The sequence below is a fragment of the Anabrus simplex genome, chromosome 11 (genome assembly GCF_040414725.1).
Source record: "Anabrus simplex isolate iqAnaSimp1 chromosome 11, ASM4041472v1, whole genome shotgun sequence".
NCBI classification, from domain to species: Eukaryota; Metazoa; Arthropoda; class Insecta; order Orthoptera; family Tettigoniidae; genus Anabrus; species Anabrus simplex.
In genome coordinates, this window is record NC_090275.1 from 41,131,066 (window position 1) to 41,152,032 (window position 20,967).

The window sequence follows — 20,967 nt, forward strand, 5'->3', positions numbered from 1 at the left end:
GCATGGAAAGATTTAAATAACTCAAAATGGTTTGTAATGTCGGCATAAAAATGCAAGGTCAGCAACCCACTGCGTGCGTTCTTACTACATACAGGGCTTCACACAGAATGTTTTCGACGCATTGTCCAACGAACAGCGCATGAGGAAACAATTAAAAATAACAAAAGCTATCAAAGGAGCAAGTGTACTATGTCCACATTATTTTCAAAAATAAGAAATGCCATCTTCAACAAAACATACCGTAAGGAAAGAAAAAAGTAGAAGGCCTGTTTAGGAAACCTACGCCAGTGGTACGAAACATCATCAACTGACCTATTTAGAGTAGCTCTTTGCAGGGAGACCTGGACTAGAGTGACCAACGTCCGTTGACGATATGACAATTCAAGAAGATTTTTCTTTTCTTACTTTTTTTTTTGCTTTACGTCATATAGTGACGATAAGATAAGAAAGGGCTAGAAGTTGGGAAGAAGTGACTCTGGCCTTAAATAAGGTACAGCCTGGTGTGAAAATGGGAAACCACGGAAAACCATGTTCAGGCCTTCCTTCAGTGAGGTTCTAACCCTCTGTTTGCCGAAAGCAAGCTGGTAGTACGTGACCCAAACCGCGCGACCACTTGCTCGGTAAAGCTTGCATTCAAGAGGAAGAAAAAGAAGAAGAAGCAGCGCTAAAGTCGGACTCCACCTCATGCTATTCAGCGAGATTTGTTTCCCGCCAGACCGGTCACGATGAGGCTCACAGCCCACGGTTTCTCGATAACTTAAAAATATTTATATCCTGTTAGACTTGCGATTACCTTGAAGCAGTTCGTGATTTTCGCACTTGCTTGAGATTTCCCCTGCATTAATTGTGTATTGTTTCTACGTTACTGGTTAGCACTCATCCTGGTCAGCTACATTCCTAAATCCGTTAGCATGTAGCGATAACAATCACTTGGGTTTCTTCACTGGCTTCCTATTAATTATGACAACATACTCAAGTTATCCCGCGGAAGTAGTATTGTCCATTCACGAGGAATTCTCTCTATAAAGGAAACGGAGAACCCAAATCTTTCCTCTTCTTATATAAAAGAGGTGCAGCACTCTTGTGGTACCTCAGTGATCTTCTACGTGTATCACCATGAAATTCACATATCTCTTGGTAAGTTCATGACAAACCTTTCAGTCATAATTATCATAGAATTATAGATTTATTTTCATGTGATAGAAAAGTGTTAGTTTCTTTTCCAATCAGCTTTACATCGCACTGACACAGATAGGTTTTATGGCGATGATGGGATAGGAAAGGGCTAGGAGTGGGAAAGAATCGGCCGTGGCCTTAATTAAGGTATCGCCTTCAATGGCACAGTACGCTGATGACACCATCATTTACAGAGCCATTCGCAATGAGAACGACGTAAATAAGATACAGTCAGATCTGTATAATGTGGTACTATGGTGCAAAATAAATAGAATGTCTATAAATGTACAGAAATGTAAATATATCGGCTTAACTAGAGCGAGATCACAGTTACAAAACCAAATTTCACTGTGTGGTAAAAACCTGATGCCTTGTACCTTAGTAAAATTGCTTGGCATTCACATTTGCAGCAATTTAAAATGGAACAAGCATGTTGAGGAAATAAGGTGCAAAGTATACAGAGTCCTGGGATTCATACCCAAATCTCTACTGGGAGCCAGGAAGAAAGCAGTTCAGACAGCGTATTTGTCATTAGTACAGTACGGCTAATACTGTTGTACGGGCTTCCTTCCTGGCATCCTACTACAGTGGAGAACATGATGAAACTAGAGGGAGTTCAACGCCGCGCAAAACGACTAATTACTCAACACGGTCATTTAAATACAGCCAGGTCACTGCCCTCCATAACATCCCTCTGTAAACAAATAGATATTGCTTTTCTGAAAAAAATCCCTCGCAGGTAACATTCACACAAACCCTTTCAACCGCTTACAGCTGAACTATCGTTCCGCTCAAAGAGGTCGAGGTGTGTCCCGTTTTCCCCCATTTGCAAAAACAGCATCGTATCAAAGTGGCTTCTTTATTCGTTCTGCTCGGCTGTGGAACGAACTCTCACCACAGATAAAATAACTACCTGCAGAAATTTTTTGTAGAGGTAAAATGGATGTATAAATAACGAAACCGTCTGTACATAACATAACTTTTCTACTGCGTGAATGTTTAGTATGCGTGGGAGGACGGATGAAAGTTTATGGGATCCCGAGTGAGTGAGACTGTATGTGGGTATGAGTGAGCCGGCCTAGCTAAAGTATATTTGGGGATGAGAGAGAGAGAGAGAGAGAGAGAGAGTCGAATTACTTGAATGTTAAACAGATCTTGCTAATATTATGTAAAGATGCCTATGTAAATACTATAATTGTATATAAGCACACTATGTAGAATACAATTGTGGTTGTGGAGACACGTTCGTGCATGTGGGGCTATGCCCTTTCTCCATTCACCATCCCTAAATTGTACCCACAATTAGTGGAAAATAAATAAATAATAATAATAATAATAATCCCAGAATGAACTTGACATGAAAGTGGGAAACAACAGAAATCCGCACTCAAGGCTGCGACAGTGGGGTTCGAACCCACTACCTCCCGAATGCAAGCTGACAGCTGCGCGACCTTAACTGCATGGTCAACTCTCCCGCTATTATTATTATTATTATTATTATTATTATTATTATTATTATTATTATTATTATTATTATTATTATTATTATTATTATTATTTCCGCCTCTGTGGTGAAGTGGTTAGTGCGATTATCTGCCACACCCGGAGGCGCGGCTTCAATGCCCGGCTCTGCTATGAAATTTGAAAGTGATCCGAGGACATGAACGGAGTCCAATCAGCCCCGAGAGGTCAACTGAGTAGAGAGGGGCTCGATTCCCACCTCAGCCATTCTCGAAGTGGCTTCCCGTGGTTTCCCACTTCTCCTCTAGGAAAATGCCGGGATGCTACCTAACTTAAGGCCACGCCCGCTTCCTTCCCTCTTCTTTGCCTATCCCTTCCAATCTCCCCCACCCCCACAAGATCCCTGCCCAGCATAGCAGGTGAGGATGTCTGGGCAAGGTACTGGTCCTCCTCTATAATTGTATCCCCCGAGCTCAAGTGTCACGTTCTAGGACACTGTCGTTGAGGCGGTAGAGGTGGGATTCCTCGCTGAGTCTGAGGGAAAAGCCAACCCTGGAGGGTAAACGGATTAAGAAAGAAAGAAGATTATTATTATTATTATTATTATTATTATTATTATTATTATTATTATTATTATTCCTATATTTACATGGCCTGACTCAGGCTATGAAGTCTGCTTTTCTTCCAAACCATGTCTTATAATGTTCATATAACATATTACACATATGATATGTAATTACTTATTTGTTTGTTTTATTTATTAAGTTCGTTGCTCATAATCATTTTTTCGTCAAATAATTTTATAAAATCTTTCAAACAAAATGTAAATGTAAAAAACAGATGGTGATGTGGTGGTGGTGGTGGTGGCTGTTGTTTAAGAACAAAATGACATAATTATCAGCCCTTTGTTCACGGTACAATTTAAATATTGTAACTTAACTGCCATATTCTTTATTTTAGGTGCTAGTTCTGCTGGCTGGAGCTTTATCTGTTTTGGCGTTACCTGTTCCTCAACGTACCGTCACACATCATGAAGGTAAGTTACAAAAACATTACTTCTAAATCATTTTGTTCGTTAGAGGTAAACAATAAGGTTAAGAATAAGTTTGGCTGTAAGGTTGCATTAAAAGTTTGGAAATTATAGAAGTGGTGGTTGTTGGTTTAAGGGGACCTACTAGGAGATAATCGTACTTTAATTCTTCGAGTACGAGTCCAAAGTCGGAGGCCACTATATATAAGGTAGTCGGAAACAATGTAAACCGTGTATATGAGCGTTACAGCGTTGGTCGTACTGATGAGTAATTTCAAAAACTTACGTCGAAATCTTGTGCCGTTGTCTTTTAATCAGTTGCTGAAGTTAGCCAATCAGATCGCTTCGCGGGCGAATTGAAATGGGCTTTACGAGGCGGTGTTAATAAATTTGCACTTGGCTTCGTCGGGCTTCATAGCTACACCGACAAATGAGCATCAAGCACTAACACACGGTGGGTTTCAGCCAATCCCACCGCAGCGTGCTTGCTGTGGTCCGAGCCTATACTTGTTCAAGTTCCCCCCCTGGAGAAGTTTATTTCTTCTATTGGCGCTCTCAAGTCGGTCATAAGCCACGTGAAGATTTAGCAACACCGCCTCGCATAGCCCATCTGAAGTCGCCCGCGAAGCGATGTGATTGCCTGACTTCAGCAGCTGATAAAATTACAACGCGAGTGTTTTCTAATTATTTTTCCAATTGTTTATCAGTGTTATCAACCCTCTAACACTCATATAAATGGTTCACCTTGTTTTCGACCACCCTGTAAACAATAACACAAATCCCTGTCTGAATGGCCAACGTAGTAGCGTTTAGTTCAAAGGGCCCTGTGTTTGATTCTTGCTCTGATCAGGAATTTTAAGCTTGTATGGTTTGTTATCTCGGCTCGGAGACTCGTGCTTGTGCCTCAGCATCCCTGCAACTCGAATTTGTACTGTGTTCAGGAGTTGATATGAAGCAAATTGAGAAATATTCACACATTCGACCATGTATAACTTTGGAGCTAAGCTTGTAAGAGCAACCATTGTGGTACCAACATCTCGAGCTCAGAGAAAGCTTTCTATATAAGGGTTGGAATTTATATTTACACAGTATTTTTCGTGTGGCTATTTCTAGTCGAGTGCAGCCCTTGTAAGGCAGTCCCTCCGATGAGGATGGGCGTCATCTGCCATGTATAAGTAACTGCTTGTTAATGTGGAGGAGCATAGTGTTATGTGTGGTACATGACATACAGGGATGTTGGGGACAGCACCATCACCCAGCCTACGGGCCACTGGAATTAACCAATGAAGGTTAAAATCCCGACCCAGCCAGGAATCGAACCCGGGACCATCTGAACCGAAGGCCAGTACGCTGACTATTCAGACAACGAGTCGATCATTTACACGGTGAAATCTCTCATTTAAACATGGATATGTTTTACTGTTGAAAACATAGCACACAAAGTAGTGGTCCCTATACTAAGAAAAACGTAAAATTAAGCAATTTCTTCAATTGTGCCGAAGGGCTAAAGGGCTTGGAAAAGTTTCAAATTGCTAGTCTTGGATAGCTCTATCAAACTAAAAAACAGATTCCGAAAAATCACTTCCGGTCTAAATGCAGTTCCGAGAAAAGCATAAATTCGCTCGTTTCTTTATTCGTATTCTTTTATATTCAAATCCTAGCCAAATTAACTTATTTACATAATTATTTCTGCAATGTGTTCCTTGGTTCAATAATCTCAGGTGCTTCTTGATTTTTGAAAAATACCACACCGAATGTAGTTATAAGGGCTTAAATGAAACTCTGCATTGACTCGCATTAGCATTCGTAGTGGTAGAAAAAGGCAAATGTTAAGCTAATCGACCAGATAACGATGATCAAGAAAAAAAATTGTAATTTTTAGGAATAAATGAAGAATATATTCCTATACTTTATTATATTTTATTTACCTAAAATTCGTAGCTCATATCCCTAGGATGTTTTCAACATTGAGTTGCTTCCCTGAAGGGCTATAATTGGGGATTTTTGGACTGGGGGATTGTCTGTAATTGGCTTAATCAATTTTCCAACACCATTGTAACCATAGCAACCAGTGTTCCTCTATGAATACTAGATCCTAGTAACTAGAGCCCTGATTTTTATGCATTAATAGGTTAGTATGCAAACTTACTGAAGCGAGCAGCAAGTATAGTCTACCTTCACAACGATTATGCTATGGGGTTTGCATAAGCATTAGGGGTACGGCCCCATCAGAACCCCTATAATTTATGTTACACTTGCTACATTATGCAAGAGCGGGTGGCCGACACTTTCTAGTAACCAAATTACAGTAGTTTGCAATCTAACCTGTTACTGCATAAAAATCCGGGCTTTACTAATAACTAAATTGGTTTGCACTTTAACCTATCACTGCCTAAAAAACCGCGGTCTGTTCATTACACCAGATTTCCTTGCACTCTGGTGTGCGGAGTGAGATGTGGTCACGTTAATACATCAATGAGCTTCTAGCGCAGACGTTTAAGTCCTAGATGATATTACATGACATTCGAATGTGGTGTTAAAGATCTGATCGTTACTGTATTTCATGGTTCCTTATGGTTAGAATCCCATCTGTTGAGGAACTGAATATTATGCTACTGTCTATTGTCTTTGCAGCCAACAGTAGCAGCAGTAGCAGCAGTGCCGCGAATAGCAACAGTAGGATGTCCTCAGGAACGGAACCGAATGGCTGGTCTTGGCACAGAAGTCACAGCAGCAGCAGCAGTAGCAGTAGCAGCAGTAGTTCCAACAGTAGGAAGACAACCATCATCCGCTATCACGGATGAAACTGTGACTTGAACGTAAATAAAAATACCAAAAACATGACTCGTATGTGGTAGCTTCAAGAAGTTTCTAGAATATGATCTTATCAATGAATTTAGAGGTCCTGTACGGGATATTCTGGTGTCAACAGTTAGTAACTAACATTTCATGACATCGTTTAGGTATGAGTTTGATCTTTGTGGACACAGATTAATGTCAGATTCCCGATACTTCTGATATTTCGATACTTAAGGGTTTCGAGAACATTCGATATTTTAATGAATAATTATGTAGTTTAGTGTCAGATATTCAGTATTTTCGACACTTATATACTTGAGAGTTTCGAGAACAATCCATATGTTAATGTACTGGATCCTAAATATTTTTATTAGAGGTTTATCATCTTTCTATTCCTCTTCTTTCGGAAATTCTAGAATTTAAAAATACTTTACGACGACGAATTGAAAAATAATCTTCGTTCCTAGAAAACCAAACATTTCTGTAACCTCAGTCATTGAGCAAATTCTTAGAGACTGCGTTTAAGACGAATTTCTAAAAGCAATTGATTGATCGGTAAGTTGCCGTGGTGTTTATTGTTTAAGAGGAAGTACAACTGGACAACCATCCTCTGTTAAGACTAATTAAAGAGAAAACGATAGAGGTCCAACACTTTGAAGAGTGAAGACTCCCTAGGCCACGCAAAACTAATACCGGCTGGTTCGTAAAAGAACAAGAGTTGACCAAGGGAGATCGGACTGGAAAGATAAATGTGAGGAGCCTTACACAAGTGAAAACAATGCCAGACTCAACTAGGGGAACCGTGATCGCCCACCCATGCTCCCAAGTCGGCATCCTTTAGTCCCCCGTTTGGCCACATCTCATAATAGGCAGGAGATACCGTGTATTTGTTCTACCGCTCCACTCACAGTGGGGATTATCAGCTATCTTTGCTGTATTCCCTTGTGATGGATGTTATTTCAGTCAATTCTTACACAAAACAATCGCCTAGAAATGAAGTTCAGGTAAAGAAACATAACCACATGTTCTACAGGATGGACAACTGCAAAGCACTCAACAGAATGGCGCTGCGCCAAATGCAGCACGAAGAACAAGCAAGTTCGCACCATGTGGATGTGCAAAAAATGTAATATTCCATTGTAAAACTTGAGTAAAAACAAAACATGTGTCCAAGAGTTTTCGTAAATGTTAGGATACTGTTGCTTGTAATTAGAGAAGCAATGCAATATTTTTATGAATACATTATTTTTGTGTTTGAATTACTTTATTTGTGTTTTTTTTTTTTTTTTTTTTGTTAGCATCCCTTTTGCCATAAATGAATATAATTCAATTAAATTCGTTATTGCATTAATGTTCACTAAGGTTTAAAACAGGAAAAGGAATAATAAAACGCGACATATTTCTAATCTTTAACATACATTTGTTTAAAATGGTACAGACCGACTGGCACGGTGGGATGTTACGAATATATACCACCCACACCAAAACACTAAATAATTCAAAATCATTATTATGATATTCTGCTAAGTGACTATAGAAGAAACAAACATGTCCTGGACATTTTCACAACAAATACGTACATTGTGCTTCTTTTGCTATCGCTTTCATCCGCCAGGAAACGTTTTGGTGAGGCATGAGACCAGCCAATGAACTCTAGATTTAGTAAATTCTGTATTCCCATACCATATCATATAAATGTGTGAAGATCTCTATCCTTGTGTTTTCATTAATTTTCTCGAAGCACGGTCGAGAACATCTGTAAAGTGAGATAAATATTCTATGTGAACTAGCAATACCGGCATTTTGCTTATTACTAATTAACGCAATAAGTGTACATAAAATGTATAATGGTTATATAGCTACTTGCAATCATCACCAATTTGTTTCTTTAGCACTATTTTCCCACTGAAGTTTTCGAACTCCTGCCCTTTCGTACGAAGCATTTTAATCTTCTAGTGTTAATATTCCATATTCCTCACTCCCTTCTTTCGTTTTAATGTCCCGCAATCTCACACTGATTCATTAGAAGACATGATAATAAACTACACGAGGTTTACTGTCTTCGCGCGCAAAAGAATCAGTGCGAGAGCTCGTTTATCACTTATTTCACTTCTACCAACACTGAGCATAGAAAAACCACTTCTCCAGGACAAGTATTCTTTCTGTGCTCACTGTAAATTTCGTCGGTCCAAAACACCCATATCGCGTGCGGGACAAGTGTTAATTCTTTTACTAACCGATAGAACTATTCTCACAGAGCAGTGCTACACCCTAACTCAAAACCGACAATTTGTGGACAAGTGTTGTTTCTGAAATCAGCGATTCAAATGTCCGTGACCGCAAATATCCGGCAACCGGATCAAACAAGGAGTACTAGAAGTATGTGTATTATCTCACCTGCTGTTTAATCTGTACTCTGAGCAAATCTTCCGAGCTGCTCTTCAAGAAGCGGAATATGGAGTAAAAGTTAACGGTAGGCTCATTAGCAATCTGAGGTGTGCAGATGACACTGGCAGTACTGAAGGTCTTCAGCGTCCGGTAGACAGAATCCTAGCAAAAAGGGATACACTTGGACTTAAAATTAACACCGACAAGACAAAGGCGATGACTTGATGACCATTACCGAAACTCGCAACTCGCAACACGCACATTCTTATGAATATTTACGGGGAACCAGTTGAACAAGTGGGGAAGTTTAAGTAACTTGGCATCTGGATTACTGAGGATTTGGACCCAGATTTAGAGATCCGTGTACAAACAGAAATGGCTCGTGCTAGCTTTTTGAAAATGAGGAATCTACTGTGTAATAGAAAGCTTCAGCTTGGAGACTCATTACAACTTCGCCAGATGCTATGTATATTCACTGCTTCTGCACGGCGCTGAAACATGGACTCTGAAATGTAACACCATTAAGAGAATAAATACCTTCGAGATGTGGGTGTTCCGAATGATGTTATGGATCTCGTAGACTGACTACGTCTCCAGTGCTGCCGTACTCAGACGCATGAGAAGGGAACGAATATCGATGTGTATTTTCAAGAGGAATTATGAGGAATGAAAATTACAACCTACTTACATTGATCATGCAGGGTAAAGTTGATGGACGCAGAGGCTGCGATCGAAAGAAACGCGCTTGAGTGAGGAACTTACAGTATTTGGCAGGACTGGATTCCAGTAGACTGATGAGGACAACCGAACATCGTACAGACTTCGCTGTGAGTATGGCCAACTTTCAGTAATGGAGAAGGCACTACAAGAAGAGGAAGAAGAAGAAGAAGAAGAAGAAGGAGGAGGAGGAGGCAAAATAAGTCAAAACTTGGTTTTGATGTCGTACGTCAGTGACATACGTGGGGCGTTCAATGTATAATACAAGACATTCTATTTCTCGGCCAATTTCTGTTTTAAAAATTGGAATTTTGTTTGGGACATCTTTGAATATTTCCGCTTAGTCTCGTACACTTTCATTAATTTCCGATAGATGGCAGCGCTATAACTAGCCCTCAAATAGGCGTCTGTAACTGAGGTGTGTACCAGATAGAGATCAGTTACTGAGTTTCTTTTGGCGGAAAACTAGGGCATCACAGATATTCATGACGCTTGCGGAATGTCGAAGGAGCCCTGGCAGTGGACAAAAGCACGGTGAGTCGTTGGGCGAGGTGTGCCATCAGTTTGGCCCAATGAAGGATGCACTCAGCGGGAAGGACTACGTCGATGCAGCACGACGTTGGATCCGGTGGATCCGCTGGATGTGGTGCTGATAAAACCAGATGAGCTCTATAGGGAAACTGAAGTAATAGATGGTATTAGTGATCATGAAGCTGTTTTTGTGGTAGTTAAAAATAAATGCGATAGAAAGGAAGATCTTAAAAGTAGGACTGTTAGGCAGTACCATATGGCTGATAAAGCAGGTATGAGGCAGTTTCTAAAAAGTAACTATGATCGGTGGAAAACGGTAAATAAAAATGTAAACAGACTCTGGGATGGGTTTAAAGAAATTGTTGAGGAATGCGAAAACAGGTTTGTACCTTTAAGGGTGGTAAGGAATGGTAAAGACCCACCTTATTATAATAGAGAAATAAAGAGACTAAGAAGGAGGTGCAGACTGGAAAGAAATAGAGTTAGAAATGGCTGTGGAAGTAAGGAGAAATTGAAGGAACTTACTAGAAAATTGAATCTAGCAAAGAAGGCAGCTAAGGATAACATGATGGCAAGCATAATTGGCAGTCATACAAATTTTAGTGAAAAATGGAAGGGTATGTATAGGTATTTTAAGGCAGAAACAGGTTCCAAGAAGGACATTCCAGGAATAATTAATGAACAAGGGAGTGTGTATGTGAGGATCTTCAAAAGGCGGAAGTATTCAGTCAGCAGTATCTAAAGATTGTTGGTTACAAGGATAATGTCGAGATAGAGGAAGAGACTAAGGCCAAAGAAGTAATAAAATTTACATATGATAACAATGACATTTACAATAAGATACAAAAGTTGAAAACTAGAAAAGCGGCTGGAATTGATCAGATTTCTGGGGATATACTAAAGACAATGAGTTGGAATATAGTACCATATCTGAAGTACTTATTTGATTATTGTTTGGTCGAAGGAGCTATACCAGATGAATGGAGAGTTGCTATAGTAGCCCCTGTGTATAAAGGAAAGGGTGATAGACATAAAGCTGAAAATTACAGGCCAGTAAGTTTGACATGCATTGTATGTAAGCTTTGGGAAGGCATTCTTTCTGATTATATTAGACATGTTTGTGAAATTAATAACTGGTTCGATAGAAGGCAATTCGGTTTTAGGAAAGGTTATTCCACTGAAGCTCAACTTGTAGGATTCCAGCAAGATATAGCAGATATCTTGGATTCTGGAGGTCAAATGGACTGTATCGCGATTGACATGTCTAAAGCATTTGATAGGGTGGATCATGGGAGACTACTGGCAAAAATGAGTGCAATTGGACTAGACAAAAGAGTGACTGAATGGGTTGCTATATTTCTAGAAAATAGATCTCAGAGAGTTAGAGTAGGTGAAGCTTTGTCTGACCCTGTAATAGTTGAGAGGGGAGTTCCTCAGGGCAGTGTTATCGGACCTTTATGTTTTCTTATATATATAAATGATATGAGTAAAGGAGTGGAATCAGAGGTAAGGCTTTTTGCGGATGATGTTATTCTCTATAGAGTGATAAATAAGTTACAAGATTGTGAGCAACTGCAACGTGACCTCGAAAATGTTGTGAGATGGACAGCAGACAATGGTATGTTGATAAACGGGGCTAAAAGTCAGGTTGTGAGTTTCACAAATAGGAAAAGTCCTCTCAGTTTTAATTACTGCATTGATGGGGTGAAAGTTCCTTTTGGGGATCATTGTAAGTATCTAGGTGTTAATATAAGGAAAGATCTTCACTGGGGTAATCACATAAATGGGATTGTAAATAAAGGGTACCGATCTCTGCACATGGTTATGAGGGTGTTCAGGGGTTGTAGTAAGGATGTAAAGGAGAGTGCATGTAAGTCTCTGGTAAGACCCCAACTAGAGTATGGTTTCAGTGTATGGGACCCTCACCAGGATTACCTGATTCAAGAACTGGAAAAAATCCAAAGAAAAGCAGCTCGATTTGTTCTGAGTGATTTCCGACAAAAGAGTAGCGTTACAAAAATGTTGCAATGTTTGGGTTGGGAAGAATTGAGAGAAAGAAGAAGAGCTGCTCGACTAAGTGGTATGTTCCGAGCTGTCAGCGGAGAGATGGCGTGGAATGACATTAGTAGACGAATAGGTTTGAATGGCGTTTATAAAAGTAGGAAAGATCACAATATGAAGAAAAAGTTGGAATTCAAGAGGACAAACTGGGGCAAATATTCATTTATAGGAAGGGGAGTTAGGGATTGGAATAACTTACCAAGGGAGATGTTCAATAAATTTCCAGTTTCTTTGAAATCATTTCGGAAAGGGCTAGGAAAGCAACAGATAGGGAATCTGCCACCTGGGCGACTGCCCTAAATGCAGATCAGTATTGATTGATTGACATCGACCAGTCGAGTATTACCAGTTAGGCATACAGGCGGTGGCGTAAGGCCGTAGCATTGAACGGAGAGTATGCTGAGAAATATGGTATTGTAGCGAAACGATTGGGGAATAACATGGTGTATTTGAATCCTCTATAAAACCTACCTGCTTTTAGAAAAAAATGTGTTGCATTATATATGGAACTCCCTTTCTACAGAAGGTCGTTGTTAGGAATGGAGATCTTCGTGCACGATTATTTGAAGAGTTTGAAGTCACGACAAGTAGACTGATGTAAAATGAATACCCTCGATATGAATTAACTCCGCAATGTTTCAACAAAGTGTAGTCAAGCAGGAGAGTCCTCGATAATTAATTATTGCATTATTGTCTGGCGCTAAATCAGTGGTGGTCACGTTTCATAATTTATAGGTTTCGTCAAGGTCTACACTTGACCTTTTATAGTACAACAATAGAGTCCAACATTAATACCATTTTTCTGTGGGATTAATGGAAGGTGCGAATCTATGGCGTAGTGGTCAGTGTGATTAGCTGCCACGTCCGGAAGCCCAGGTTCGATTCCCGGCTCTGCCACGAAATTTGAAAAGAGGCACAAGGGCTGGAACGGGGTCCACTCGGCCTCGGGAGGTCAAGTGAGTAGAAAGGCATTCGATTCCCATCTCAGCCACACTTAAAGTGATTTTCCGTGGTTTCCCACTTCTTCTCCAGGTAAATGCCGCGATGATAACTAACTTAAGACCACTGCCAATTCCTTCCCTCTTCCTCGCCTATCCTTTCCAATATTCCCATCTCCAACAAGGTCCCCGTAAGCAAAGCAGCTGAGACACCTGGGAGAGGTACTGGTCCTCCTCCGCAGTTGTATCACCGACACAAAGTCTCACACTCTAGGACGAGGACACGGCCTTTGAGGCATTAGAGGTGTGATCCCTCGCTGAGTCCGAGGAAAAAACAACCCCTGGACGGAAAACACGTAAAGAAAGAAAGAAAGATTAAAGGATGATAAATAGCCAATCATTTTATAATAATAATAATAATAATAATAATAATAATAATATACAAAATAAGAGTTTTGTCTGTGCATTGCTCAGAATTTTAAAAAGATGGTATTTCTGTATCAGATGTGTCCACACTAACAGTAACTGTCTATAATATATACATATTATGTACGTAGGCTACTCTATGTACACGCATCACGAGAAAACGGCTGATAAGAATTTAATGAAAACCGGTGCGCAAAGTCGGGGAATAAGTCCCCATAATCCAGGCCATAAATAATTTTGTTCACGCTGAGTGAAATGGTAGTTTAGGGGAGGGCCTAAAAGGTAATTCTCAAATATCCATGTTATTAAACCATGTGAAGAGAACTATAACCTTACTTACAACATCATTACTATGATTACACCAATGAAGACCATTCCTTATGTTAACACCTAGGTACTTATATAGTTCCCCATGAGATACTATCACCGCATCCACACAATAATTAAAACTGAGAGGACTTTTCCTCTTTGTGAAACTTTCAACTTGACTTTTCATACCATTGTCTGCTGTCCATCTCACTACATTTATTAAGTCTCCCTGCAGTCGCTCACAGTCCTGCAACTCATTTACTAGTCTATACAGTATAACATCATCTTCAGATATCCTTACGTGTGATTCCAGACCTTTACTCATATCATTTATATATTGATGGTTTAGCGCACAAACACTGTATGTCCATTTATGGCCAGTTTGGAGTTAATACCATATTTGGATGTCACTCAAACATTTCTAGCTAATTCACAATTATAGTATGTCCAAATGATAGAGAACATGTTGATTTCCAAGGTGTAAATATTGCATGTCCTAGTTAAATCAACAACTCTACTTCACAAATATTGTACCAGTACGTCCCGTATAATAACTTTAGCCTAGTTAAACCCATTTGGTTTTCATTTCACTTGAAGGTGCAGATATTGTATGTCCTGGACACTGTTTTGAAAGATTTAAGACATATTTATAACCGAACAGTGATTATTAAAATTTATTTAATTACTTATCATTCATACCTTGTGAAATGATGAAAAATACTGTATGTTGAAATCAATTCCTTTGAGAAATACAACGTTTATGCCTTTAAGTTCTCTTTCAAATTGTTAGTGCCAAATATTGTATGTCCCAATCTTCCATTAAAATATAGTGAATAATTCCTTTGCCGATGCACAAAAATGTGGTCCAGTTGTTGAAATACAATTACAAAGAAATAATCTACAGATAAGTAGCACTGGCTACAGCTATATTATTTGTCGTAAGTAACTCCAACTTCACAAACTTTCTCAGAATCATGATTTTTGGACATACAGTGTTTGTGCACTAAGCCCTCGATATAGAGAGTGCCTCAAACCTTTTGGATCAAATTGAAACAGTTGAGAGTGGGTTCAGAACCTATTATATTGAGACAGGGAATGAATGGTCGGAAATGCATATTAATTGTGTTATCGACATACACAACGTACACCGCAAAACAACAAAGTTACACTGAATAGGCTTGTTGGTAATATATAACGGCTGTCATGAAGCCCTCTGAAGGGCTCTTGTCTGTAGAATATATACACGGCATCCCCTGCTTGTCGTAAGATGCAGCTAAAAGGGGTCCTAGGGGCTTTCGACTTGGGAGCATGTGTTGTGACCACGGGGCCCTTAGCCGAGTCCTGACATTGCTTCCACTTAGTTGTGTCAGGCTACTCACTTTCATCAGTTCCAACCGACCTCTCTTGGTCAACTCTTGTTCTTTTCTGACGCCAGTAATATTAGGTCTGTGAATGTTAGGGAGTCTTTCATTTTCTCGCCCTTTGTGGCCCTCGTCTTTCTTTGGCCGATACCTTCATTTGTCGAAGTGTTGGATTTGTTCCTTTTTCCTGCGGTCAGTGTTAAGAGTTGATGGTTGCCCAGTTATCATTTTCTGTGTTATTCACAGATAGCTAGGGTTATTTTTCATGTCTTTCTTTATCCATTGTTGGTTCTATATTGTTGGTAATATATAACCCTCTGAGGGTGGGGTTTTTCCCTCGAACTCAGAGAAGGATCCCACCTCTACCGCCTCAAGGAGCGTGAGACTCTGGGTCGGGGCATACAACTGGGCAGGAGGACTAGTACCTCGTCTGCTATGCTCAACAAGGGCTTTGCGGGGTGATGGGAAGATTTGAAAGGATAGACAAGGAAGAGGGAAGGAAGCGACCTTGGCCTTAAGTTACGTGCCATCCCGGCATTTGCCTGGTGGAGAAGTGGGAAACCACGGGAAACTACGGGAATCTACTCATTTGACCTCCCGATGCTGAGTGGACCCCGTTCCAGCTCTCGTACCACTTTTCAAATTTCGTGGCAGAGCCGGGAATCGAACCGCGGCCTCCGGGGGTGGCAGCTAATCACACTACCACTACACCACAGAGGCGGACATATTCTTTATTTACAGAGAGTTTTAACAAGGATTCTGATTAAAGACACACGACTAACACAATAGTTCTGAAAAAGAATTCATGGTAGGCCTATATTTCTATGTTGCTGAAGTTCAGTATTATGTTTCTGACAAAGTGATATATATAACAAATGTATTGTGTGATTTGTATTTAAAAACATTAAAAAAAAAGAACGATTGTTAAAATACACTTCCAGTTATTTTCAATAATTATAACTAATGGTGATGATCTTATGTTATCATCTGTGTTGTATGTTCAGTCTTCATCCCTAAGGCTGGTTGGATCCTCAACAGCCCTGCCATCAGCTGTCAGAGATGGCCTAGGCATCACTGAAGAAGCGTACTAGGGAAATGAGGAGTGAGGTAGTTTCCCGTTGCTTTCCTCACCGAGCCAGAAGTTACTATTACATATCAGTCTGCCAAGCCAACTGAAATGCATGCACCAATCGACCCTATGAGCAACGTTTTCACACCATTCATAGCAGGGACTGGCTGCACAAGGAATGGCATTACTAGCATCGCTAATACCTCAGTCACTTTCATATTGTCAAAGCCAAAGATAAGACAGAGACAGAACAGTGAAACTAACAAAATTGCTCTAGCCCATACCAGAAGACATAGTGCACAGGAAACACTAGGTCCTGCCAGCAAAGGCATATATGTTATCATATTATCATTTATAAGATGAGCACTACATTCAAAGTGTATATTTTAGTATTTTCTTAAATTGTGACATAATGCGAGTCCCAGTGCGCGCCTGCAGCTGCTGGCCTCTATCGGGTGCTAAATTAAGATACTGTTTCGGGTCGGAGCATAGTCGGCTATGTTTGGCTGTGCGTGCCGTCAAGCATGGTGCTAGATGGCCGTGAATCTTAGGCCTCCCCTTAAAATGACATGGGGTTTTATTGACACCGACAAAGAGAGCTCAAACAAGCCAACAAATGGCGCTGGAAAGCAAAACATCAGTGATGCCGCATGAGACCCGTGCACGGTATAAAAGGAGCTTTCGTGAGAGTGCATAATATGTAAGTGTATTGTAATATTTGACACATGTTGAAAATACAATCAGCAACAAGGACTTAAAGACTCTAGCCAAAGAAGAGGCTCAACAAAACAACAAAACAATTAACAAAACTGTAAATATATGTAAATGTAAATATGTACAAAGCAAAGAATTCAATAAACGGGGTCTGGCGGGGGAAAACTATGGGGGGGGGTCCTCTCCCTGGGTTGGTTCCCCTTGGTGGTCCGGCCATCTCTGCGCCAGAGTCAACAATAATTAAAAACGTAGGTATGTAGAACACATACAATCTCACATTTAAAGTCAAATTATCAATAAATCAACAGTAAAAGGCCTAGGAGCTACTGGTTTAGCTGACGGCCCGCCTGTCAAAGGACAGGAATGAAATAACTTCATTAGTTAGTTAGTTAGAGGGCGTCAGATGTGCCTACAATCACGGCATGTTATACTAGTAGCAAATACAGTAGAGACAATACGCGACACTTACGGATTTAGCCTTGTTAAAATGGAAGACAATTCGACGGTGGCGCTCCTAGTGATTTGACCTGAAAAGTCACGCTAAATTCAACTATCAATGGAAATGCATATACGAAAATGGCTAAACAAATTACGTCTACAAATAAAGTATTATTGAGATATTAACTTCGAAGTTGCTAAAGCAATTCTGGATAAATGAATGAAGAATTATTTAAAAGGTTATTATTTAAAGACTGAAATTAGATATATAAACAAAATGTGAAATGGACTGCTGTGAAATGGCTTGATCTTTCATTTATGAAATACTTTTTTTTTTTGCTTTAGTATTCCTTCCTGAACGTTTACGGTTAGATTTGTCTTTTTTCTCATTTAAAAAACATTGTATCATCACATTAGGACACTTGTCAATAAAAATATAGGAACATTCCTTACACATATGACGCAATGAATTAACATTTAAAAGCTGGACAATTTTCCTCTTAACATGAAGCCTACTAACAGAAAGAAAATCTATAAAATCCCGGCTTTAATCTGAGAAGAGGGATGTGTATGTTGAGTATTCATCCCGAAGGCTGGTTGGATCCTCAACAGGTTGACCATTAGCTGTCATGGATGGCCTAGGTGTCACTGAAGAGGCGCACTAGGGAAATGAGAAGTGAGGTAGTTTCCCGTTGATAAAAGAAAGACAAGTATGAAAATGTTGTCGATAGTGATGCTTTGAGGAATATTTACGTACAATTAGAGTAAAAATGTAACATACCCTTGGCTGTATAGTCGAGGATTTCTAAAGTCGCTGGCCTGGAAATGATCTGAACAGATCTCATAATTCTTATATAAGCGTAACGTCCCTTCTTTCGTGTACACCTTATCCAAATCACTTCTGTGACATTTCAAAGCCCACAGATCACACCTACAACAACACATCGGTATTGAAGGTTAACTGCTGCACTAATGCGTAGGCCTATTATATTTTAAGCCAGTTAAAATATGGGTCGAGCAGGTCAGAAGATTATGAAGTACTATAAAAATCTCTTTGTCACTGGAAGAATATATATGCAAACACAATATTACTTACATTTTCTTGTCACGAGGGAAGCGAAAGAAAGACCGCGCATTCTTCTCTACTTCATAGTTACTGCAGCCAAACACAGCACATACCTTTCCCCTCATGTTGAGAGGAGATATCAAGGAGTGACACACGTTACTATTTAATTATGTCAACTCACTGAAAACGCATAAATAACTCCAAAAACTTCACACACAAATACACGTGCTCTTATGACAAAATCAGTAATTTTCAGGTCTACCCGCTAGAGAGAGCTCTATTAGCTGTCCCTCGATATCTCGCTGAGTGTCGCATATTGTCTCTACTGTATTTGTTAGTAGCACCGCCGTCTCAATCCTATATACTGCCTGCTCTATGCTATGCGGTTAACGTGCTTCTCAGCGTGAGCTCTTAGTGTCACGAACCTCCGCTAGGGGCGCCAGCTAACGCACCCAACTTATCTCCGTACCCACGTTATTGTGTTCCAGTGCGTTTGCATCGAGCATTTATGTGTGTGTCCCTGGTTGTAAAATGATTAATTGTTGTGTTCTTCTCTGTATATGAAAGCAGGAAATCCAAATTCTTCAGGTGTGAGGATTCCTGTTATCCACCCAAGTAAAGAACTCTGGGATAATTGGCTTAACCCTATATCAAGGCAAGGATAAACCAAGGGTAATCAGTGGATTCCATCCGATTATTCCCGTGTTTTAAGCCTGAATTTTAGAGATGGAGGTACAAGATAAAACTAAAATAAAAATATATTGAAGCCAGAGAGCGTGCCTAGTCGGTCGTCGAATTATCCCCATTACCTTCAAACCAGAAAAATATCTCCACGAAAGACCAAACAGCGACAAGATATTTTCGGAAGAAATCTGTGACGAAACATGCTCTTCAACCTCAGGAAATACATTGGATGGCGAGTATGAAATTAATTTGAACAACGATGTATCAATCGAAGTCAATATTCCAACGAGTAAGAATGACAGCAGAGGTCAGAAAATCAGACATTAGAGGCTACGATCAAGAATTCTGAGACTGCGATAACAGCTGATGACTAACCATAATGAAGTTAAAAGACTATAGAGACAATTCGAAGACAACCCAGAAATTGATCGTTTGAATAAAGCAAAGGAAGCAGCCAAATATAATGGAAAAACGACCATTTAAAAAAATCAAATCCAAAATTTTCACAAGCCAAAATCCGGGCAGTCAGAACAAATCACGCGCTACTATGTGGCGTGGGGAATAGTATCCCAAACGGTTATGAATATGGCAAAACTCCTGGTCTAGCGTCAGCTCCGTCACGAAGTACTCTGGACAGGTAGCGTAAATGGAAAATGTTGATTGTATTTGTCGGGATTTCCCAAGAAAAGACTTAGAGCAGAATGTAAAACTCTCAGACCAACTGACAGGAGTGTAACAGTGATCGCTGATTAAATGGCTAATTAGGTACGGCTCCTCTAGAACCGAACCAGTGACAAGTTTGCTTGTGTGGTCAATGTTGAAAGTGTATGCGGCACAGATATTGTAAAATCTCACGCTCTCGCGAATAAACTGTTGTGTTTTCTTGTAATCCGACTTTCAGAGAAGTTATCTAGTCCTACTGCCTACTTCCTCGTTAAAGGCTTAGAAGTCTCCGATCTATCCCTTGTAGTTCAGAAATGATTACTGTAATGCCTTTCGGAAAAACAATCTAGATTTTGTGCATTTCTATTCACCAGCAGATAAAATACTTACAATGGTTGAATGATGATTTCATCAAGTACGTTAAAATAATTCGGTTGGAATCAAAACGTGAAAACCTGAAGTGTCTGACTAATGAGACGGAAGATGCTGTCTCGCTAACTGTGAAATCTATAGTATAATGTGTGTCTTATCTGTTACAAAATCGGTTATTTTATGTTCTCGCTAGATGATTTTCTGGAGACGCAATAGATCTATTTAGTTCAGTGAGATTGGGTGGTGGATTTAATGACATGGCGAACGCACGCACTGCATTTTGTGCTATAAAATGTCCTGAAAACTGGTCATAAACAAAGGGTCAGCGAAATAGTGATATAATTTTTTTTTTTTTTTTTTTTTTTGCACCCACTGCTGGTAAAGTACTTACAAGTACGAAAAAGGTGCTCCGTTATTCGTGTCGAGAAAATTCTGAAATTGGTATGTACCATGCAGCATGGGATGATCCGAATATAATATCTACTGTATTATTTTACGTTTCTATATCTTAAGCTAAGCTCAAATGTCGAATGTTAGTTTCTGTATGTGCATTATCCTCTCAATTAGTAACATGTTAAAGATTATTTTTCATTTTATATTGATGTTACGGACCAACTCTCATTTAACCAACATGTGCTCCGGGTGCGGTAAGTGCTGCCATCTGCAATGTCGCTGTAAACGCAATTCTCGTGGCACAGAGCAGGCAGTATATAGAGATGGAGACGGCGGTGGTTAGTAGTGATGGCAAAACTTTTCAAAATATC

The 20,967-nt window shown here is 39.8% G+C and overlaps 1 protein-coding gene across 1 annotated transcript; it reads left to right on the top strand.

Moving 5' to 3' along the window:
- Nucleotides 1-1,079: 1,079 nt before the first annotated feature.
- Nucleotides 1,080-7,690, top strand: LOC136883270 (uncharacterized). The gene is made up of 3 exons (XM_067155481.2): nt 1,080-1,137; nt 3,598-3,673; nt 6,302-7,690. The coding sequence occupies exons 1-3, from the start codon at nt 1,117-1,119 to the stop codon at nt 6,469-6,471; spliced, it is 267 nt and encodes an 88-aa protein (XP_067011582.2). The 5' UTR covers nt 1,080-1,116; the 3' UTR covers nt 6,472-7,690.
- The last annotated feature ends 13,277 nt before the right edge of the window (nt 7,691-20,967 follow it).